Genomic DNA, 21495 nt, shown 5'->3' with positions numbered 1-21495 from the left:
TAATAAGATTGGAGTGTTACAGGCACAGATTGCCCTGTGGAAATATGATCTTGTGAGTGGTTTGGCTCAAAGAAGAGCATGAAGATTAAATAGTGTTGATATTCGGTAGATAGGAAAGGTAGAAAAGGGGGAGAAGTGCTAGTGTAAAGAAGAGGTGTATTGCAGTACTGAGGAGAGAGGGTGTCCCAGAGGGGTCAAGGACAGAACCAATTTGGGTGGAGCAAAGGAACAAACAACGGTGCAATTATATTGCTCAATGTAATCTATAGGTCATCATAATAGTGGGAGGGATGTGGAGGAACAAATTTACAAGGAGATTACAGAGGGGTACAAGAATTATAGAATAGTTGTAATAGAAGATTTCAATTATTTGAATATAGACTGGGATAGTAGTGTTGAAAAAAACAGGGAGGCAATAGAATGCCTGCAGTGTTATCAGAAGGATTTTCTACAGCAGTGTTTCCAGTCTTAACTTGTGTCAAGATGAAGAAGTGTGCTTATGACAGATGTCAGGTGGATAATACATTGGAGCACCTGGCCAAATATAGAAGATTCTAAGGGAAAGTGTAAAAGCAAATAAGAGAAGCAGATTGAGTATGAAAGAGAGAGATAGCCAACATAAAAAGGGAATCCTGAAGTCTTCTATGAACATATAGTAAAAGGTGGTAAGAGGATGAGAGCAGCAGATTAGGGACCAAAAAGGGGATCTACACACAAGGTAGGGAAAATAGCTCAGGTATTAAATGAATACTTTGCATCTACCTTTACCAAAGGAAGAAAATGCTACCACGGCCACAGTGAAAGAGGAAGTAATTCAGACACTTGAAGGGTTTTAAGTTGATATGGAGGTGGTACACGATATATGGGCAGCACGGTGGCACAGTGGTTAGCACTGCTGCCTCAGCGCCGGGGACCTGGGTTCGATTCCCAGCTTGGGTCACTGTTTGACAGTCTGCACATTCTCCCCATGTCTGCGTGGGTTTCCTCTGGGTGCACCGATATCCTCCCACAGTCCAAAAGATGTGCTGATTAGGTGCATTGGCCATGCTAAATTCTCCCTCAGTGGACCCAAACAGGTGCCAGAGTGTGGTGACTAGGGGATTTTCACAGTAACTTCATTGCAGTGTTAATGTAAGTCTACTTGTGACACTAATAAATAAAACATTTTTTTATTGGATAGGCCATTTCTACCTAAAGTTGATAAGATGCCAGGACCAGGAGAAATGTATCCAAGGATACGGAGGGAATTGAGTATGGAAATTGCTGAGGCAGTGACCATAATCTTCCAGTCTTCTTTGGATTTAGGGATGGAGAACGGTATTCAAAATGGCTGCAAAGATAATTCCAGCAACTATAGACCAGTTAGTTTATCAATGTGGCAAACTTCTAGAAACCATAATTGCAGACAAAATTAATAGTCACATGGAAAAATGCAGGTTAATTAAGAAATGCGGCACAGATCTGATAAAAAAAATTGTGTTCAATTAACTACCTAGAGCCTCTGAAGAGGTAACAGAGAGGGCTGCTGATGTGGTGTACTCAGACATCTAGAAGGCATTTGAAACCGTGCCACACAACAGACCTGTGGGCAAAATTAAGCTCATGGAATAAAATGACAGTAGCAACATGAATACGAAGTTAGTATAGTGACAGGAAACAGAGAAGAGTGGCCAATGTATGTTTTTAGGGCTGGAGGAAGGTTTGTAGTGAAGTTCCCCAGGGGTTGCTGTTGGGACCCTTGCTCTTCCTGGAATATATTAATGACCTAGCCCTTAGTATACAGAGCCCAATTTCAAAATTTGTAATGATACAAAACTTGGTAGCATTGTGAACTGTGAGGAGGATAGTGTAGAACTTCAAAGGAACGTAGACAAGTTGGGGAAATGGATGGACAAGTGGCCTGGTGAAATCTGAAGTGATTCATTTTGGTAGGAAGCACATAGAGACACTATAAAAGGGTAGAACTCTAAAGGGGGTGCACTGCGTAAGTAATTGCAAGTTCCAGGACAGGTTGAGAATGGTTAAATAAAACATAAAGTATCCTATGTTTTATGAGTCAGGGCATAGGGTACAGGAGCAAGAAGGTTATGTCGAACTTGTATGAGACACTAGTTTGGCCTCAGTTAAAGTGTTGCGTTCAGTTCTAGGCAGCACGCTCTGTGGAGGCATTAGAAAGTGTACAGAAAAGATTCACAAGAATAGTTTCAGGGACAAGGAACTTCAATTGGTTAGCACTGCTGCCTCACAGCGCCAGGGACCAGGTTCAATTCCCAGCTTGGGTCAGTGTGTGGAGTTTTCACATTCTCCCCATGTCTGCGTGGGTTTCTTCCGGGTGCTCCGATTTCCTCCCACAGTCCAAAGATGTGCTGGTTAGGTGGATTGGCCATGTTAAATTGCCCCTTAGTGTCAGGGAACTAGCTAGGATAAATGCATGGGGTTGTGGTCGGTGCAGACTCGATCAGCTGAATGGCCTCCTTCTGCACTGTAGGATTCTATGATTCTATGAATTGCATAGATTGATTGTAGAAATTGAGACTGTTTTCCTTAGAGAAGGTGGAAAGGAGATTTGATGGAAATATTCAAAATCATGAGAGGTATGTATAGAGCGGATAAGGAGAAACTGTTCCCATGCATGATAGGATCAAGAATGAAAGGGTTCAGATTTAAAGTAATTGGCAAGAGAAGCAAAAACGACACAAGGAAAAACTTCTCCACGCAGCAAGTGGTTGGATCCAGAATGCACTGCCTGAAAGTGTGGTGGATGCAGGTTCAACTCAAGCATTAAAAAGGGAATTAGATTATCTGAAAAGGGAGAATGTGCAGGGTTACAGGGAGGAGGTGAGAGAATGGCACTGGATGAATTGCTCATTTGGAGGGTCAGTGCAGACACAAATGATAGAATGGGCTCCTTCTGCGTTGTAACAATTTTGTGATTCCATGAATTGCCTCTAATAAAAGAATATCCCCATCTCCAATAAGGAGCTCAAAACTGCTCGTCAGTTTGGCCTCACCAACAGTCTGTACAGTTGGAACAAGATTTTTATACTCCATCCCACTTGCAATAAAAGTCAACATTCAATTTGCCTAATTATTTGTGTTACCTACATGCTAATATTTTGACATTTATGTACAAAGACACCCTAATACCTCTGTACCACAGCCATTCTGTCCATTTGAACAATACTGTGCTTTTCTATTCTTCCTACCAAGTGGACAACCTCACATTTCTATTGTACTCCATCTGTCAAACTTTTGCCCACTCACTTAAGAACGCAAGAAATGTAGCAGCTGGGTATTATATGGCCCATCGAACCTGCTAGTCATTCAATAGGATCGTGGCTAAATTTGGGCTTCAACTCCACTTTCACATTAACTCCCATCTCTCTCAATTCCCTCAGGGACCAAAAATCTCTCTTTCTCAGCCTTAAAGATATTCAATGATGGAGAATCCACAACCCTCTGGAGTACAGAATTCCAAAGGTTCACAAAGCTCAGTGAAGAAATTTCTCCTAAACTCAGTCCTAAATAATCAGCCCCTTATCCTAAACTGTGCCCAGTGTTCTAGATTCCCCAACCAGGGGAAACAATGGCCGGATTTTCCAGCACACCCGCCCCAATTCCGGGGGCAGATGAGGCTCAAGAACGGCATTCTCTGTTGGCCTTAGGTGGGATCGTACGAACCTCGGGCAGACATGCCGGTAACATTCTGCCCAATGTCTGTATATCTACCCTGTCAAGCCCCTTCAGAATCCTGATCATTGAGATTACCTCTTACGCTTCTAAAATCAAAAGAATATAGACCTAATTTACTCATCCTCTCATCATAGGACAACCCGCTCAACCCAAAGACCAATTTAGTGAACTTTCACTATACTGCCTCCAATATCCTTCCTTAAATACGGAGATCAAAAATTGCATACAGTATTCCAAGTGTGGTCTCACTAAAGCCTTGTACAATTGCAACAAGGCTTCTGTATTCTTGTACCCCAATCTCCTTGCAATAAAGACCAACATGCCATTTGCTTTCCTAATTGCTTACCATACTTGGACACAATCAATGGACTGGTCAGGTGGACAGAGCAATGGCAAATGGAATTCAACCCAGAAAAAAGTGTGATGGCAGGCTAACTGGCCTGTAGCTCTGTTTTCCCTCTCACTTCTTTCTTGAATAGCAGTGTTAGAATTTCTAACTTCGCTGCTGGGAGTGTTGCAGAATCCAGGGAATTTTCAAAAATCATAGCCAACACATCCACTATCGCTGCTGCCTGCACTTCCAGAATCATAGGCTATTGATAATCAAGTTCTGGAGATCCAGTATTTTTCCTCTCCTGATATTGATTATTATAATTTCGTCACTCTTAATAGCCCCTAATATATCCTTCTGTTTCTAGTATGTAATTATGTTCCTCTAAATTTGGCTACAATACACTCAGCCCTTCATTCAGGTCTTTAACATAGGTTGAAAATAGTTGAGGTCTTCGCACTGATCCCTGTGGCAACCCTTTAGTTAGTTTGCCAACCTGCAAATTATCCATTTATTCCAGTTTGCCAATCCTCTCTCCATGCTAATATATTACTCCCAACACCATGAATTCTTATCTTGTGCAGTAACCTTTAGGTGCCACCTTACTGAATGACGATTGCAAATCTAAAAACACCACTGGTCTCCCTTTATCTAGCCTGTTTGCTGCATCCTCAAAAACTCTCCAATAAATCTGTCAAACATAAATTTCCCATGTGGAGTCTGCCAACTGTACTATGATTTTTTTAAAATGCCCTGCTACTACTACCTCAGTAACAGATTCCAGCACTTCTCCAAGTTTGCTGATGATACAAAGCTAGGTAGGATTGCAAGCTGTGAGATCACAAAGAGGCTGCAAAGACTGGTTTAAGTGAATGAAAAAGGGATGGATAGAGCATAATGTCAGAAAGTGTGAGGTCATTCACTTTGTTAATAATAGAAAAAGGTGTGAAACATATAAACATTGATTTTCAGAGGGACTTGGGTGTATCTGCACAGGAATACAAAGTTGACATGCAAGTTCAGAAACCACTTAGAAAGACAAATTGCATGTTGGCCTTTATTGTAAGAGGACTGGAATATAAAGAGTTTTGCTACAATTGTAAAGGGTTTTCGGATGAGACCACAGTTTTGTTCTCCATATTTCAAGAAGGATATAATTGCACTGGAGTAGGAACAGTGAAGGTTTACTAGATTGGTTCTTCAGATGACAGTTTCTCGTCATAGCACAACCGTGAGTAAATTGGGACCGCGTTCTCTGGAGTTCAGAGGAATGAGAAATGATGTCATTGAAATGTACAAAATTATGCAAGGGCTTCATGAGGTAGACATAGACATTGTTTCCCTAAGGTAGGGAACCTAGAACACAGGTGCACAGTCTCAGTGTAAGGGACTAACCATAGGACAGAGATGAGAAATTCATGCATTCAAAGGTTGTGAATCTTTGGAATTCTCCACCTGAGAGGGTTGTATATGTGCCATTATTTAATATATTTAAAGATTGAGATAGATAGAATTTTGTTTTTTGGGAATCAAGGACAGTGGGGAGTGAGCGACAAAGTGGAGATCATATAATTCCTACAGTGCAGGAGGTCATTCAGCCCATGAAGTCTGCACCAACTTTCCAAAAGAGCATCTGAACCAGGCCCACACTCCACCCTATCCCTGCAACCCATGCATTTACCATGGCTAATCCATCTAACCTACACATCTTTGGACTGTAGGAGGAAACCAAAGCACCCGGAGGAAATCCACGCAGACAAGGGATGAATGTGCAAACTCCAAGGCCAAAAACCAACCGTGATCGTATTGAATAGTGGAGCACACTCGAGGGGCTGTGGGGTCTATTAATCGTCCCATTAAATAATGTTCTTGAGTTAAATCTGGAAGTCAGTACTCCGAAAGGTAATGGGTATTGTGCCAATTGGCTGAGATTGTTAGATATCTGTTGAGCAACGGCATTAAGGGAAATTAAACAAAGACAGGTAAATGGAATGGAGATACAGATCAACCGAAATCTAATTGAATGCAAGAATAGGCTAAAGAGACCGAGTGGCCTACTGTTGCTCCAAGAATACTCTCACTTTTTCATACTGTGTAATTCTTACTCAATTACAAATTATTGATAGGTACATATGTTTCACTGGCTAATAAACAGAATTTCACAACACCACACAGGTTTAATCAGAAGTGAAATGTTCTTTTTCCCTCGCTCTGGTGGTCTCTCCCTTCAGGCTAGGGCACAATCTTTTGATGTTGCTTCTTCTTTCAGAAGGTTCAGAGCTTCGCTGTAAAGCTCTATTTATACCCCATTTGTTGATTACAAAATTCTCCCAACCTAAACAATGTTATCCACTTTTTCTTAGAGCATATACAAAGGTTCCAATTATCAGTTTCAACAATAGGACACAACTCAAGTGTTCCATTCTTCTTCTTGGTTTGTGTCTCTCAAGGTTCCTTTTTAATTTATTTCAATGTTAATTAGTTCCTTTTTCAAGGTTGTTTCTAAAAGGCTTTTGTTTTATTCAAATTACCAGTTTTAAGGATTCCTGTACACAATTAGTGTTAAGCAAAAAAATTATATTCAAACTGAACTACTTTTTTTTTAAATCACAGAATACCATTAAACATCTCAACATATCCTGACCTCATTTTCCATTTCAGCTCAACTTAGTTTACCTTCCTTTCGTCTCAGTCCACTGTGCTACCCAAGTACAACTCTTTTTTCACCTTATTAAATGTATACAGACACTTCAGCTCAAATAGAGCGATTTAGCAGGTCCTTTTTTTTTAAGCATAAAGCTTGCTTGCATGGTGAGGGTTTAACAGAAAATGTTGGAAGTACTTGGCAGGTCTGACCTGCTGAGTATTTCCGGCATTTTCTATTTTTATTTCAGATTTCCAGCAGCAGTACTATTCTGCTTTTCAAAGAGGGCTTGTCATATTGTCTCTTCACAAATCATCAGGGTGAGCAAAGATCAACTGGAGCTGAACCGTAACGCTAAGTGAAAAATGGTCAGTCGCTGATAAAAAGGGTCAAAACTAAAAAAAAAACCATAACAAGGAATTCAGGGTGTAGTTATCATTTGCAAATGGTACCCAAAGATCCAAATTTCAAAAACAACCATCAAAATAAAAACAGAAGTGTGAATAGACAAGCCTCAATGGCAGTTTGTTATTCGATAGCATCTAATTTGAGCATTTTGGTCTAATCTGGAAGGTGGATGAATTTTATATAATGCCCCCAGTTGCTGCGACAAAGGTACTTCACACTAAAAGAAAATTCAGTCATTTAATTTAGATTATTTTTAGCTCTAAGACTTGTTGGAAAAATAACTTTTAATATTGCTCTTACAATTTACTTTTGGCAAGTTCAGCATCTAACATTTGGCTTCCACATTCACATTGTTAAATCTGCCTTCAGATGTAGGCAGCACTGTACTCATCTGTGATTTACAGTTTGTATTTACACATCATTCTCAGCAAGAGGGTCAATGGATAGTCACCAGGAAAGACACTTCTTGCTAATTCTTCCCCCTCAATTCAAGGATATTGATGTCAAGTGCAGAGACTTGACTAGCACTGAAGGAAATCATTTAAACCAATACAAAGCATTGGATTCCAAGAACTGTTTTATATTAAGGTTGGGGCACATTTCAGTAAAAAAATTTCAAACTAGAGAACATGCAGTACAATAAATAACGCTTTAAACGCAAAACAACATTTTTCAAAACAAAGATCTTTCTTGACTACTTGTTCTTAACAAAACAGACCGCACCATAAGCTGGTTGAATTTTCAATTTACTTTATAAAATCTTTTTAAAAGAATCTAAAGGAAACAGCAGAGGTCTTACTCCACATTTTTAATAAACAGATAGAAAAGGGTTTTGTAATGATCCAGGAAGCCCAGCTGAAGATGGCCTATTTCCACTTCTAACATCACCTGACTTCACCCAGAGCAGCTCATCTATTGCAGAAATCCTCATTCACACTGTCGTTACCTCTAGATCCAACTGCTCTACTGTACTTTTGGCTGATCTCCCACATTCTATCCTCCATAAACCTTCCATCCAAAACTCTGCTACCCATTTTTTAACTCCACCAAGTCTCATTATCCATCAACCCAGTATTCGCTGTCCTACATTGGTGCAGGTCAAGGAACAGTTTGATTTTGAAATTCTTGTACCTATTTCAAATATCCATGGCCTCACCCCTCCCCATCTGTGTAACCTCTTCCAGCCCTACAACCCTCCAATATCTCTGCTCCTCTAATTCTGCCTCTTGTGCATCCCCCAGGTTAATTTCTCAACACTGGTAGCTGTGCTTGCAACTGTCTGTGCCAAGCTATGGAATAGCCACTCTACATCTCATTTTCCTCTTTTAAGACATTTAAAACCTATCTCTCCAAACAAGCTTTTAGTCATCTGACCTAATAGTTCAAGTGGTTCGGTGTCATACTTTGTTTTTTGAGGGCGAAGTTGCCACAGTCCCAAATGACCATAGTCGACTCTCCCCTTTGAATGGGAGAGCTGACTGGTGTGATTTAACCTGAGGATGACCACATCTCAGGTGAGAAGCAAGATTGAGATGGTGGGCTCTTCATTGATAACCTCTGCAATGCTCCTGTGAAGCACCTTGGGATGTTTCATCTGGTCAAAGGCAATATGTGAATACATGTTGTTGTATTACACCTCTAAATTTTCTCAATTATGTGAAAGATCAACCATCAGAAACATTAACTATTTTTGTCTCCGCAAGACACTGGTTGCTGAGTATTTGCAGAATCTTTTGTTTTGGTTTAATGTATAGAATGGTCTTTGGGGTGGAAAGGATTTTGGGCAGCACAGCCACTATTGTTCAGTTGCTACGTGGATTGAAGCATCAAAAAGAACAAGTGTGCGGCACAGCAGTTTGAAGGCGAGAGGTCATGTGATGAAACTTCTGAATACAGTTCGGAGTTGCCAATCCAATTCCGTGACAGTTGACAGCCCTCCAATATCTAATTCAAGGTGTCACTTTTCATCTGTACACCTACGCTAAGTGATGGTGGATTATTCAACGATGTGGAGTTGCCGGCGTTGGACTAGGTAAACACAGTAAGAAGTCTCACAACGCCAGGTTAAAGTCCAACAGGTTTATTTGATAGCAAAAGCCACTTTTGCTACCAAATAAACCTGTTGGACTTTAACCTGGTGTCGTGAGACTTCTTAGTGGGATTATTCAACCACAGGGGCATAAAAGCCAAGTGTCCTTGATGCTCGTATTCGTGCATTTTTCATCAATAGTACCTCTTTACTAGAGTACACGGAGGCAAACTGTGCAGTTGTAAAATATTTAGAACTTTGAAGCATAGAAAGCAGCCTTTCAGTCCATCAGGACAATGCTGACCTTTTTTGCTCTGTACAAGCCCCCTTCCAACTTTTCCTTTCTCCCATACTCAAGTTATGTAGCTGCGCCGAGAATAATTTATTAATCTTAACCACCTCAAATTGTAACAAGTTCTACATTTCCACCATTCTGAGTGGAGGTTTCTCTTAAAATCCTGATTAGATTTGTGACCATTAAATATTAGTGAACATTAGACCACCTAATACCACAGTACTCAAATTTACACCCTAACAATAGCAGAAACAATTTTACTCCACAAGAAAAATTGTGTTATAACATAAATCTTCCAAGATCGAGGATCCTGTAGGCTTTTACCAGCACAATCAATAATGGTTTCCTTTTATAAATGAAAAGGTTATTTACCATATCAAGATACCATGATAAGCGGGAGCATCACTGCATCAAAAATATAATTATTTTCAGGACAAAGGAAGATGATTTTTAAATGCTTGGATTTTCAAGACATTGGCCCACTAGAGATAGAAATCATAGAAATCATAGAAACCCTACAGTGCAGAAGGAGGCCATTCGGCCCATCGAGTCTGCACCGACCACAATCCCACCCAGGCCCTACCCCCACATATTTTACCCACTAATCCCTCTAACCTACACATCCCAGGACTGTAAGGGGCAATTTTTTAACCTAAGATGTTCAGTGGAGCACCACCATATGATCACCAGTAAGCCGAGGTTACAAACCATCAAGCTATTAAACAAGAATTGCATTTCATAACGCAATTCAATAAATTGTTTCACTGGAAGAGCAAGAGCAATTTTAAAAGTCAGAGAAACCTATACATCAAAAGATAATTCATTCCTTTGTAGGTCAGTGGGACCCAAAGAATACCATATAAAAGGACCTGGGAAAATTCTTTTCATTGTATAAGCTAACTGGAAACCACTCACTAAAGCACAAGGGTATTCCTATACCCACAGTATAATAAAGGTTTTTTTGCTAAATTTATCTTTTCAACAGCCCCAGCACTTACTGGGGTTCCAGCAGCTCACCAGTATGCTGTCCAAGCTTCCCATGTGAACCAAGACAACAAGTTAGACACTATTTTTTGTGCAGGAGTCCAATTCTGTCCTTGCTTTATATCCATACAGCACACTTTGATTTGATTTGTCACATGTATTAATATACAGTGAAAAGAATTGTTTCTCGTGCACTATACAGACAAAGCATACCATTCATAGAGAAGGAAACGAGAGTGTGCAGAATGTAGTGTTGTTACAGTCATAGCTAGGGTGCAAAGATCGATCATCTTAGGTAGGTCCATTCAAAACTGATGGCAGCAGGGAAGAAACTGTTCTTGAGTTGGTTGGTATGTGACATCAGACTTCTGTACCTTTTTCCAGACAGAAGGAGGTGGAAAGAATGTATGTCTGGGGTGTGTGGGGCCCTTGATTATGCTGGCTGCTTTGCCGAGCCAGCCGGAAGTGTTGACAGAGTCAATGGATGGGAGGCTGGTTTGTGTAATGGATTGGGCTGCATTCACGACCTTTTGTAGTTTCTTGCAAACTTGGGCAGAGCAGGAGCCATACCAAGCTGTGATACACCATAGAAAGCATTCTTTCTGGTTGTATCCGTAAACGTTGGAGAGAATCGTAGCTGACATGCCAAATTTCCTTAGTCTTCTGAGAAAGTAAAGGCTTTGGTGGGCTTTCTTAACTAGTGTTGGAATGGAGGGATCAGGTCAGGTTGTTGGTGATCTGGACACCTAAAAACTTGAAGCTTTTGACCATTTCTACTTTATTCCCATTGATGTAGACAAGTCAATGACAATCTCCTTCGTTTTGTTGACATTGAGGGAGAGATTATTGTCATCGCACCAGTTCACCAGATTCTCTATCTCAGTCCTGTACTGTGTCTCATCATTGTTTGAGATCCGACCCACTACGGTGCTGTCATCAGCAAACTTGAAAATCGATTTGGAGGGGAATTTGGCCACACAGTTAGATGTAAAAGGAGTAGAGGGCTGAGAACACAGCCTTGTGGGGCACCGGTGTTGAGGAGCTGTTGTTGCCTATCCTTACTGATTGTGGTCTGTGGGTTAGGAAGTTCAGGATCCAGTTGCACAGGGAGGAGCCAAGGCCCAGGCCAGGGAGTTTGGAGATGAGTTTTGTAGAAATAGTGGTGTTGAAGGCTGACCTGTAGTCAATAAGTAGGGGTCTGACATAGTTGCCTTTGTTATCTAGGTGTTCCAGGGTTGAGTGCCGGGCCAGGGAGATAGGCAAACTGTAGTAGATCCATGCAACCTGGGATGCTGGAATTGATTCGTGCTGTAACTAACCTTTCGAAGCACTTCATAATGATGGATGTCAGAGCCACCGAGCAATAGTCATTAAGGCACGTTGCCTGGCTTTTCTTTGGTACTGGAATGATGGTCATCTTCTTGAAGCAGATGGAGACCTCCAATTGTCATAATGAGAGGTTGAAGATGTTTACGAATACCCCTGCCAGCTGATCTGCGCAAGATCTGAGTGCTTGTCTGGGTACCCCATCCGTGCCAGTCGCTTTCCGTGGGTTGACCTTCAAGAAGGCTGCTCTGACATCTGCAATGGTGACCTCAGGTACAGGTTCATTCGAGACTTCCAGGGTGAAGGGCATGCTCTCGCTGACCTCTTGCTCAAAAATGGCATAGAATGCATTGAGCTCATCAGGGAGGGGTGCGTTGGAGCCGGCGATTTTACATGCCGTCAGCTTATAGCCCGTTATGTCTTGCAGACCTTGCCATAGTCGGCAGGGGTCTGTGTGGCTAGCCTGGCTCTGTAGCTTGGTCTGGTACTGTCTTTTGGCATCTTCGGTGGATCTCCTTACATCATATCTGGCTTTCTTGTATAGGTCAGTGTCGCCTGACTTGAACCCCTCAGACCTGGACTTCAGCAAGCAGTGGATATCCCTGTTCATCCATGGTTTCCGGTTGGAAAACATGCAGATTTGCTTCTTTGGCACAGAGTCTTCTACACACTTACTAACAGAAGTCTCTGATGAGCAGTGACGAGTGGGAATCTTAAGTGATTTTCCCCTCCCTCATCCAAGGATCAGGAAATGAACTATACTTTCCAACTCCCCCTGTACTGAGATCAGCACAGTAAGAAGTTTAACAACACTAGGTTAAAGTCCAACAGGTTTATTTGGTAGCAAAAGCCACACAAGCTTTCATTGGCTTTTGCTACCAAATAAACCTGTTGGACTTTAACCTGGTGTTGTTAAATTTCTTACTGTGTTTACCCCAGTCCAACGCCGGCATCTCCACATCTGAGATCAGCACAGCACAGCTCAAAATAAAACTTCAGACCTTACAATCTGCACAACAATGCGAATGCCAACAGGGTAAGAAAAGGAGCTGCAGGAAGTTAGACTAATGTAAAGGTTTCTTTTGGTTTTGATAGAGATTGGAACACAGTCTTAAAAGTGTAACAAGTATTTGACAGGCAGTAAGCATGTGTGCCATAAGCATGTGTTTAATATTATATGGACAGGGCATGTGGGATAATCTCCCCCTTATTCCAACCCTCAACTGACCACAGTTAGATGTGTTTTAGAGAAGTGTTTTGCCCTCGAGTGCTGAGAGTTTTAAGAACAGACAAGACATGCTTTCTCACAGGTTTAAGTTAAATGAACACTTATTTTTCTCAAAGCAAAAGCACACACATGCACATATAAAAGATAATTACACAAGATGTAGCATATACTTAGATTTCTGAAAGAGTTCAAAAAAATTAAATGTTACTACCAGCACTCGCGACGTTGTTGGAAACATTACAGGCCTCAGGATCCTCCCTTGGTGCAGTGAACACAATGGAGTTGGAAGTTTCTGGTGAAATGACTCGCTCCACGTGACAGCAAGTTTCTGGTTTTTCTCCAGTCAAAACTTGTTGTCGAGCCCCTGTGGTGAAGTTATAGAAACTAGAAGCAGGAGTAGGGCCATTCGGCTCTTCGAGCCTGCTCCGTCATTCATTTTGATCATCGAATTCATTATCCTGATTCCCAACCCCCTTCCCCCCACATATCCCTTTAGCCCCAAGAGCTATATCTAATTTCTTCTTGAAATCAGACAACAATTTGGCCTCAACTACATTCTGTGGTAGTGAATTCCCCACATTCACCACTCTCTAGGTGAAGAAAAATCTCCTCACCTCAAGACATTACCTGCAATCCCATGTGTTTAACTTTACATAGTAGTCTGTTATGTGAGATCTTGTCGAAAGCCTTTGAAAAGTCTAAATAAACCACATCCACTGGTTCTCCTCGGTCAACTCTTCTAGATGTCGAGATTAGATCTACTAGATCAACTCTACTAGATACAGCCTCAAAAAATTCCAATCAAGCATGATTTCCCTTTTTGTAAATCCATGCTGACTTTGTCTGATTATAGCACTGCCTTCCAAATGCCGAGTTATGAAATCCTTGATAATAGACTCTAGCAACTTCCCCAATACCAATGTTAGGCTCATTGGTCTATTGTTCCCCGTTTTCTCGCTACCTCCCTTTTTGAATAGCAGGCTCACATTAGCTACCTTCCAATCTGTAATAATTATTCACACATAAGAAAAGCCCCACTTCTCTGGCCCTGTGGTGAATTTCCAGGCAAGTGGCTGGAATCTCTGTGTCCCAGATTAACCGTCCTGGTCTGCCAAGATCTCCGTTGAAAAGGTGTTTCTTGCCATAAGCTAGTTTTTGTCGTATGATCACAGTATCAGTGTTCCCATTGTTCACACGTATAGTTTAATGGGGTAAGTAATTCTGACCCAATGGGTAATGTTTGATATCCCCACCAACATTCCAGTTATAAATAGCTTCTGATTATCTTTATTTACATTTCCATCTGTGTGAGGCCCCCAAGTCTATCAGTTACTGTTACTCTGAGACTCTTTAATTGGAGTGGAGAGAGGCAGTCATTCGCACCTTGGAAGGTTGTTTACACTTTAACTAACTCTCCAGAGACATGCCCAGTCTCTGTCAGTTATTTCCCATGTCTGTACAGAAAACACAAAAGGTCACCTGATCCCTTTATACTCTACTTTTGAAAAGTAGAGTGTCTTCACAACTTCACAGGCATAACACGCAAACACACTTCAGCTGATCAAAAAATGTGGCAATGCTGGCAATATAACTCTGTTGCTGGTTCATAGGGCAATAATACAACAGTACCTACATGTCAGTCCATAAAACAATAAAATAAACTACTTAACAGGGATATAGCCCTTAAAGGGGCACTGTAATAAACGGACAAAATGTTAAAGGAAAGTTGTCAAAATTAAATCAAAATGTCATTATGTGGGCTGACAATGCAATGGAAGGTGTGTCATATTCTGTAAAAGTTATTTTTCAGAATTTATCCCATCAGAAGACTTTTGCTTGTGTCAAGACCATAAAACACAAATCATTGCCTTCTTATTTTACAAATAAGTGCAATATTGCATCACATGATTTCTGCAGTTGTCATTCTAAATTCAAACTCATGAACAGAGAAGACTATAACCTGGTTCATTCCGCCCTCACTGCAAATCAAAGCTAAAAATGTACAATGTTTTAGAAAAGTACATAGGGAGGGAAAAATGTGGTTAACTTTTTTATTTTTGAGTAGCATCTTGTATGCTTTAGTGTTCTTAACTTTTAGATTGTCCAAAAAAGATAACAGTACATTATGTCATGGTGACATTTAAATTTAAAATTTAAAAAGGCACAAGAAGAAAAATACTGAATATGATATAGGAGTGAATTCACAGAATAGTTACAGCACAGAAGGAGGCCATTCATTCAACCCATCATGTCTGTGCCGGCCATCTGAAGGAGCGATTCACCCATGCTCTCCATGTAGCCCTGCACATTCATCCTTTTCAGATAATAATCTAATTCCCTCGGGAATGCCTGATTTGAATCTGTCTCCAGCTCATTCTCAGGCAGTGCACTGCAGATCCTATCCTTGCTGCATGAAAAAGTTTCTCTTCATGTCGCCATTACCTCTTTTGCCAATTATCGTAAATCGGTGCCCGCTTGTTATCAATTCTTTCACCAATGGCAAAGGTTTCTCCCCAGCTACTCTTCATGTCCCCCTGTACTGCTGAGCCAGAAGTGGTGCCATATTATTGGCTCTGGCTGTACTCCACAGATGAACCATCACTTATATCAGCATTCAGAGTTAATGACTGCCTGATGTTCACCCACTGTGTCTGTCCTTCCATACTCTTAAGCCACAGGTGGCCACACCTATAAACATGCTATCAACAAAAGTCTCAACCTCATGGATGCACTGCTCCGAAACCCAGAGCTCAAGCTGCAGTAGCTGACGACACTTTAACATTTGGCTATCCAGGACACAGAAAATGCCCTGCATAGGTCATGTGCTGCACAGCTGTTCTGTTATTACTCTAGAAGTTAGATAATAAAACTTCTTTATTCTTTCAATAGAATGTCTTTCTACCTTTTCATCTGGCCTCATTGTTTTGTGTTTTTCATGACACTTTGCAGTTTGAGCAATGCACTTGATCTTGGATTTGTTACACATATAAACATCAGTACATGCAAATAGATGAATTAGGAAGAATAGGCCAATCAGCCCTTTAAGCCTGCTCTGCCATTTCATAAGAACACGGTTGGGCTGATTGTCGTCTCAACTCTACTTCCCTGTCTACCTCTCCCCATTGATTCCCTTGTTAGTCAAGAATCTAACTCAGCCTTAAAAATACTCAAATGACCCTGCCTCCTCTGCTCCCTCAAGAAGGGAATTCCACATATTAACAAAGAAAGAAATTCTCAACTCCATCTTAAATAAAAAGATGCCTTATTTGTAAACTATATCCCCTAATTCTAGTTTCTCCCCTTTTATGTTCCAATAAGATCACCTACAGGTCCAACCTTTCCTCATAAGTTAACTCCTTCATCTCAGGAATCACTCAAGTGACCTTTCTTTGAACTGCTTCTAATGCAATTACATCCTTCCTTCAGTAAGGTGACCTCAACTGTATGCAGTACTTCAGATCTGGTCTCACCAGCACTCAGTAGCAAACCTTTGCTACATTTATTTTTCATTCCCCTTGCAATAAATGACAACATTCCATTCACTTCCTAGGCACTTGTTGAAGCATTAACATTTTGTGATTTATGCACCAGGACACCCAGATCCCTCTGCCTCCACGTTCTGCAATCTCTCTCCACTTACATGACACACTGCTTCTCTATTCTTTCCACCAATATAGACAAGTTCACATTCGCCCACATAAAACTCCATCTGCCAACCTTTTGCCCACTCACTTAACCTGTCACTTTGCAGAGACCAAATGTGCTCTTCACAATTTGCTCCATCTACCTTTGCGTCATCAGCACAATATATTAGGTCCCTTTATCCAAGTCATTGAACAATATGGGTTGAACATCATCGCCACATAAATACACTCAAAAGACACAAGTTTCTAGAAAGACACGTCCAGATGGTCAAAAGAACCTTTGTGAAATGCCAAGAGACAAAGGAAGACTCAAACCTTGCCCTAGTGTCACTCCCATCCATACCTCTCAAGGATGATATGAAATTACCCTGCAGAGTTGCTAAATGGAAGAAAATATAAGACCACCGTGCCAAGCAAAATACATCATCCAGTGACCAGGCCAAAATGAGTCAACTAGTTGAAGCAAAGGAAACAGAAGGTCAGCACTTCAAGCTAACATGTTAAATTCCTAACTGCGCTGTTGAAAGATCAGAGTGTAGATGTACAGGATCCATTCACGAAAACTTGGAGCCCAGCAAAAGTTGCTGCTGAAGCTGAGACACCAAGGTCGTAGACAAAACCAATAAGCAAATGAGGAGAAACATAATCCATGTTCACCCTACTCCGAAGCTGGAAAAAACAGAAAAGACCAGCAACACACACCAGAAACATTAATATCCAGGGAGACAACATTAACCCCACCAGAAAATCAGACATTAGCAACAGCAAGCATAACACCTTAACACCAGGGACAACACACAGAACATTGCCCGTGCAGCATGCCAACTGACCTCTAAGAGCAAAGAATCCAAATCTACAAGATGGTGACACATGTTATCACCTAAGCAATCCTGTGATTATTACCTTAGAAAAGATACATGATATAAAAGCCTCTAAGGGATTCAGTTTATTTCCAAAAGTCAATGGATAATCTTTAGCTTATAAAAACGTTAATGACTGGAATAGTTACATTGATAGGTACATTACATTTTAAAGAAAGAAGGATGTTACATAATGTCATCTGTAAATGGCTAGGAACTAAGGTGTTGTGTGTAAGTGCTCCAAGAAGCCATATTTCACAGCTGCACTAGAGACTGAAGCGATGTGTACATATCCAGTCCAGTCTGACTTTTCTTTTGAAACCGAACAACATGGCAAAATTAAATATAAGGTTTCTGATCTTTACAAAGTTAAAATAGTGCGCTTTAGGGAACCAAAAGACAGCAGGAACACATAGCATCTGTATGTCAAGAAAAAGAGGATTAACACAATTACAAGTCTTAAAATTGACTTTTCAACGTGCAATTTGATAGTTCTTGGACTTTAAAAAAACATACTTACAACACAAGACATTAACAGTCCACATATACTGTAGCAATGGTCAGACAGTCCGGAGGTATTTCAGTTGATATGGAAACGAGAATGCAAAGCAGCTATTTCACAAGAAATCACCCTCACTTAAAAGAGATATTGTGACAAATGCATAATCAAAGCAGCACTGAATCTTTCGCCAACTCTTGGCCGTCAGTTTAAGTCATTTTTTTTAAAACGGAGTTCGTACTTCTGAGCAGATTCCAAGCGTCTTAAACTATGAGGTGAATGAGATGGGGAGCGGGATTTTCTCAGACACCAGAGAGTGTCCGGATAGTGAGGGGGGGGACATGGAGACTGAGGCCCTCTCTCACCCACTCAGCCCTACCTCGCCTAGTCAGAAAGCAGCGGCTCCCGGGCTAGGCCCCAGCAGCCCGGAGCGGCCTCAACCCCATCACCCAGAGTGGCCCAGAGCCACAAACCGGACCACCAACAACAACAGCAGCAGCAAAGACAGAGAGAAAAGCCGGCGGCCGGAGGCGGGCCTGCTCACCTGCTCCACACCGAGGAACCGGTAAAAGTTCTCCTGCACCTCCTCCACCAGGTCGAACAGCTCCATTTCGGCCGTGTCCCAGCCCCGGGACTGGGGCACACATAGCAGCAGCAGGAGGGAGAGCAGCGGAGGCCAAGCCGCCGGCGAGAGGGTAGACGGCATCTCTCTCTCTCTCCGCCTGCCTGACTCCCTGGCACCGGCCTGGGGACGTGGCTCACTCACCCACTTCTTAAAGGGACCACACTCCTCTGACCAAACTCAGCGCCAAGAGTCTGCCAGCATAAGGGTGCATTTATGTAGCGCCTCTCGCAAGTGTCCCCAAAGCGCTTTTTACAACTGAATGCAATACTTTTGAAGTTTTCGTTGTAATGGGGAATAAGTCAGACCCAATTTGCGCACAGCAAGCTCACACAACAGCAACATGACAATGACCAAATAATCTGCTTTTTCCTGAGGGATGCATTCTTCCAAACTGCACCATGGAATCTTTTACATCCACCTCAGGAGAGGGCAGCCTCAGTTTAATATGTCCACAATATACACGTGGTGCAACACTACCTAATACATCAGAATAAAAAATGCAGTCATGCATGGTGGCGTACAGTTAAACAACTAACCAGAGGACTATGCTGCACAAATATCCCCATCCTCAAACCAAAAGAGAAAATGCTGGAAAATCTGAACAGGTCTGGCAGCATCTGTGAGGAGAGAAAAGAGCTAATGTTTGGAGTCCAGATGACCCTTTGTCAAAGCTTGGGGGGGGGGGGGGGGGTGGTGGCAAGGTACAAAAATCCCACCCAGAGGCATTGACTACATATTTGCAACCATCATCACATAGAAGATGACAATCATGCATCAGAAATAGTGGGTAACCAGGGGCTAATAAGAGTTAGAAAATTAAGGTCGTTATTATCAGTAGAGAAAATGTTTTGGAGACTCTTAAGAGACTGAAATCTGACAAATCCCCAGGACCACATCTAAAAGAGGTGGCTGCAGAGATGGTGGATGTGGATATGATTTATGTTCCAAAATTCCTGAGATTCTAGAATGTTCCCAACAGATTGGCAGTTAGCAAATGTAACTACTCCATTCAGGAAAGGAGGGAGTGAGAAAACAGGGAACTACAGGCCAGTTAACCTGACATCAGTTGTCGGGGAAATGCTGGAATTTGTCATTAAGGAAGTTTTAACAACGAACTTAGAAAATCATAGAATGATCAGACAAAATCGACATGGTTTTATTAAAGGGAAGTCATATTTGACAAATTTATTAGAGATTTTTGAGGATGTAACCAATAGGTGTAGAAGACTTGGATTTCCAAAAGGCATTCAATAAGGATCCACACAAGACGTTAGCACACAACGTAAGAGCTCAGGGAGTTTGGGGTAATGTATTAGCATGGATAGAGGATTGGTTAAGACAAAGTACACAAAGAGTAGGGATAAATGGGGCATTTCCAAAGAGCAGGCTGTGAATAGTGGACTGTGGCAAGTATTAGTGCTGCAGCCTCAGCTATTTACAGTCTATGTTAATTACTGAGACAAAGAGACAGACTGTAATTTATCTAAGTTTGTTGAAGTTACAAAGCTAGGTGGGAACGTAAGCTTTGAGGCTGCTAAGCAATATAGATGGGTTAAATGAGTGGGCAACAAGGTGGGAGATGGAGTATAATGTGGGAAAGTGTAAGGTTATTCACTTTGGTTAAATAGAATAGAAATGCAGAATAATTTTTAAGATGCACAAAGCTGGCAAAAGTTGAAGTTCAGTGGAATGTGTAATTCTATAAGAAACACAGATAGTTAGCATACAGATACAGCAAGTAGTTCGGCAGGCAATTAGTGGGTTGGCCTTTATTGCAACAGGACTGGAGTAGAAACATAAGGAAGTCTTGCTACAATTGCACAGGTCTTTGGTAAGACCACACCTGGAACACTGCATGCAGTTCTGGTCTACATTTATAGGGAAGAATATACTTGCATCGGAGGCATTACAGTGAAAGTCCCCTAAATTGATTCCTGGAATGAGAGAGTTCTCCTACAATAAAAGGCTGAGTAAATTGGGCCTCTACTCTCACTGGCTTAGAAGAATGAGAGGTGATCTTATTGATCTTGGGTAATTACAGGCCGGTAAGCCTTACATCAGTGGTAGGGAAATTATTGGAGAGGATTCTTCGAGACAGGATTTATTCCCACTTGGAAACAAGTGGACGTATTAGTGAGAGGCAACATGGTCTTGTGAAGGGAAGGTCATGTCTCACAAACTTGATCGAGTTTTTCGAGGAAGTGACAAAGATGATTGATGAGGGTAGGGCAGTGGATGTTGTCTACATGGACTTCAGTAAGGCCTTTGACAAGGTCCCTCATGGCAGACTGGTGCAGAAGGTGAAGTCGCATGGGATCAGAGGTGAGCTGGCAAGGTGGATACAAAACTGGCTCAGTCAAAGAAGACAGAGGGTAGTAGTGGAAGGGTGCATTTCTGAATGGAGGGCTGTGACAAGTGGCGTTTCTCAGGGATCAGTGCTGGGACCTTTGCTGTTTGTAATATACATAAGTGATTGGGAGGAAAATGTAACATAGAACATTACAGCGCAGTACAGGCCCTTCGGCCCTTGATGTTGCGCCAACCAGTGAAACCAATCTAAAGCCCCTCTAATCTACACTATTCCAATATCATCCATATGTTTATCCAATAACCATTTGAATGCTCTTAATGTTGACGAGTCCACTACTGCTGCAGGCAGGGCATCCCACGCCCTTACTACTCTCTGAGTAAAGAACCTACCTCTGACATCTGTCCTATATCTCTCACCCCTCAATTTAAAGCATATCTCTCACCCCTCAATTTAAAGCTATGTCCCCTCATGTTAGCCATCACTATCCACCCTATCTAATCCTCTGATCATCTTGTATGCCTCTATTAAGTCACCTCTTAACCTTGTTCTCTCTAACAAAAACAACCTCAAGTCCCTCAGCCTTTCCTCATACGATTTTCCCACCATACCAGGCAACAT

At 41.6% G+C, this 21495-nt stretch overlaps 1 protein-coding gene across 1 annotated transcript in view; it reads right to left on the bottom strand.

Annotated features, from left to right (window-relative positions):
* The window catches only part of dnajc1 (DnaJ (Hsp40) homolog, subfamily C, member 1), a 221331-nt gene extending 202334 nt beyond the window's left edge, over positions 1 to 18997 (bottom strand). The window contains exon 1 of the mRNA XM_078234513.1: positions 18486 to 18997. Coding sequence (XP_078090639.1) covers positions 18486 to 18647 — 162 coding nt within the window. The 5' untranslated portion in view covers positions 18648 to 18997. The remainder of the gene's footprint in view (positions 1 to 18485) is intronic.
* Between the last annotated feature and the right edge of the window lie 2498 nt (positions 18998 to 21495).

The sequence above is a fragment of the Mustelus asterias genome, chromosome 2, assembly GCF_964213995.1.
Source record: "Mustelus asterias chromosome 2, sMusAst1.hap1.1, whole genome shotgun sequence".
NCBI lineage: Eukaryota > Metazoa > Chordata > Chondrichthyes > Carcharhiniformes > Triakidae > Mustelus > Mustelus asterias.
The sequence above is the reverse complement of the archived record's forward strand: the minus strand, read 5'-3'. Positions and strand labels throughout refer to the sequence as shown.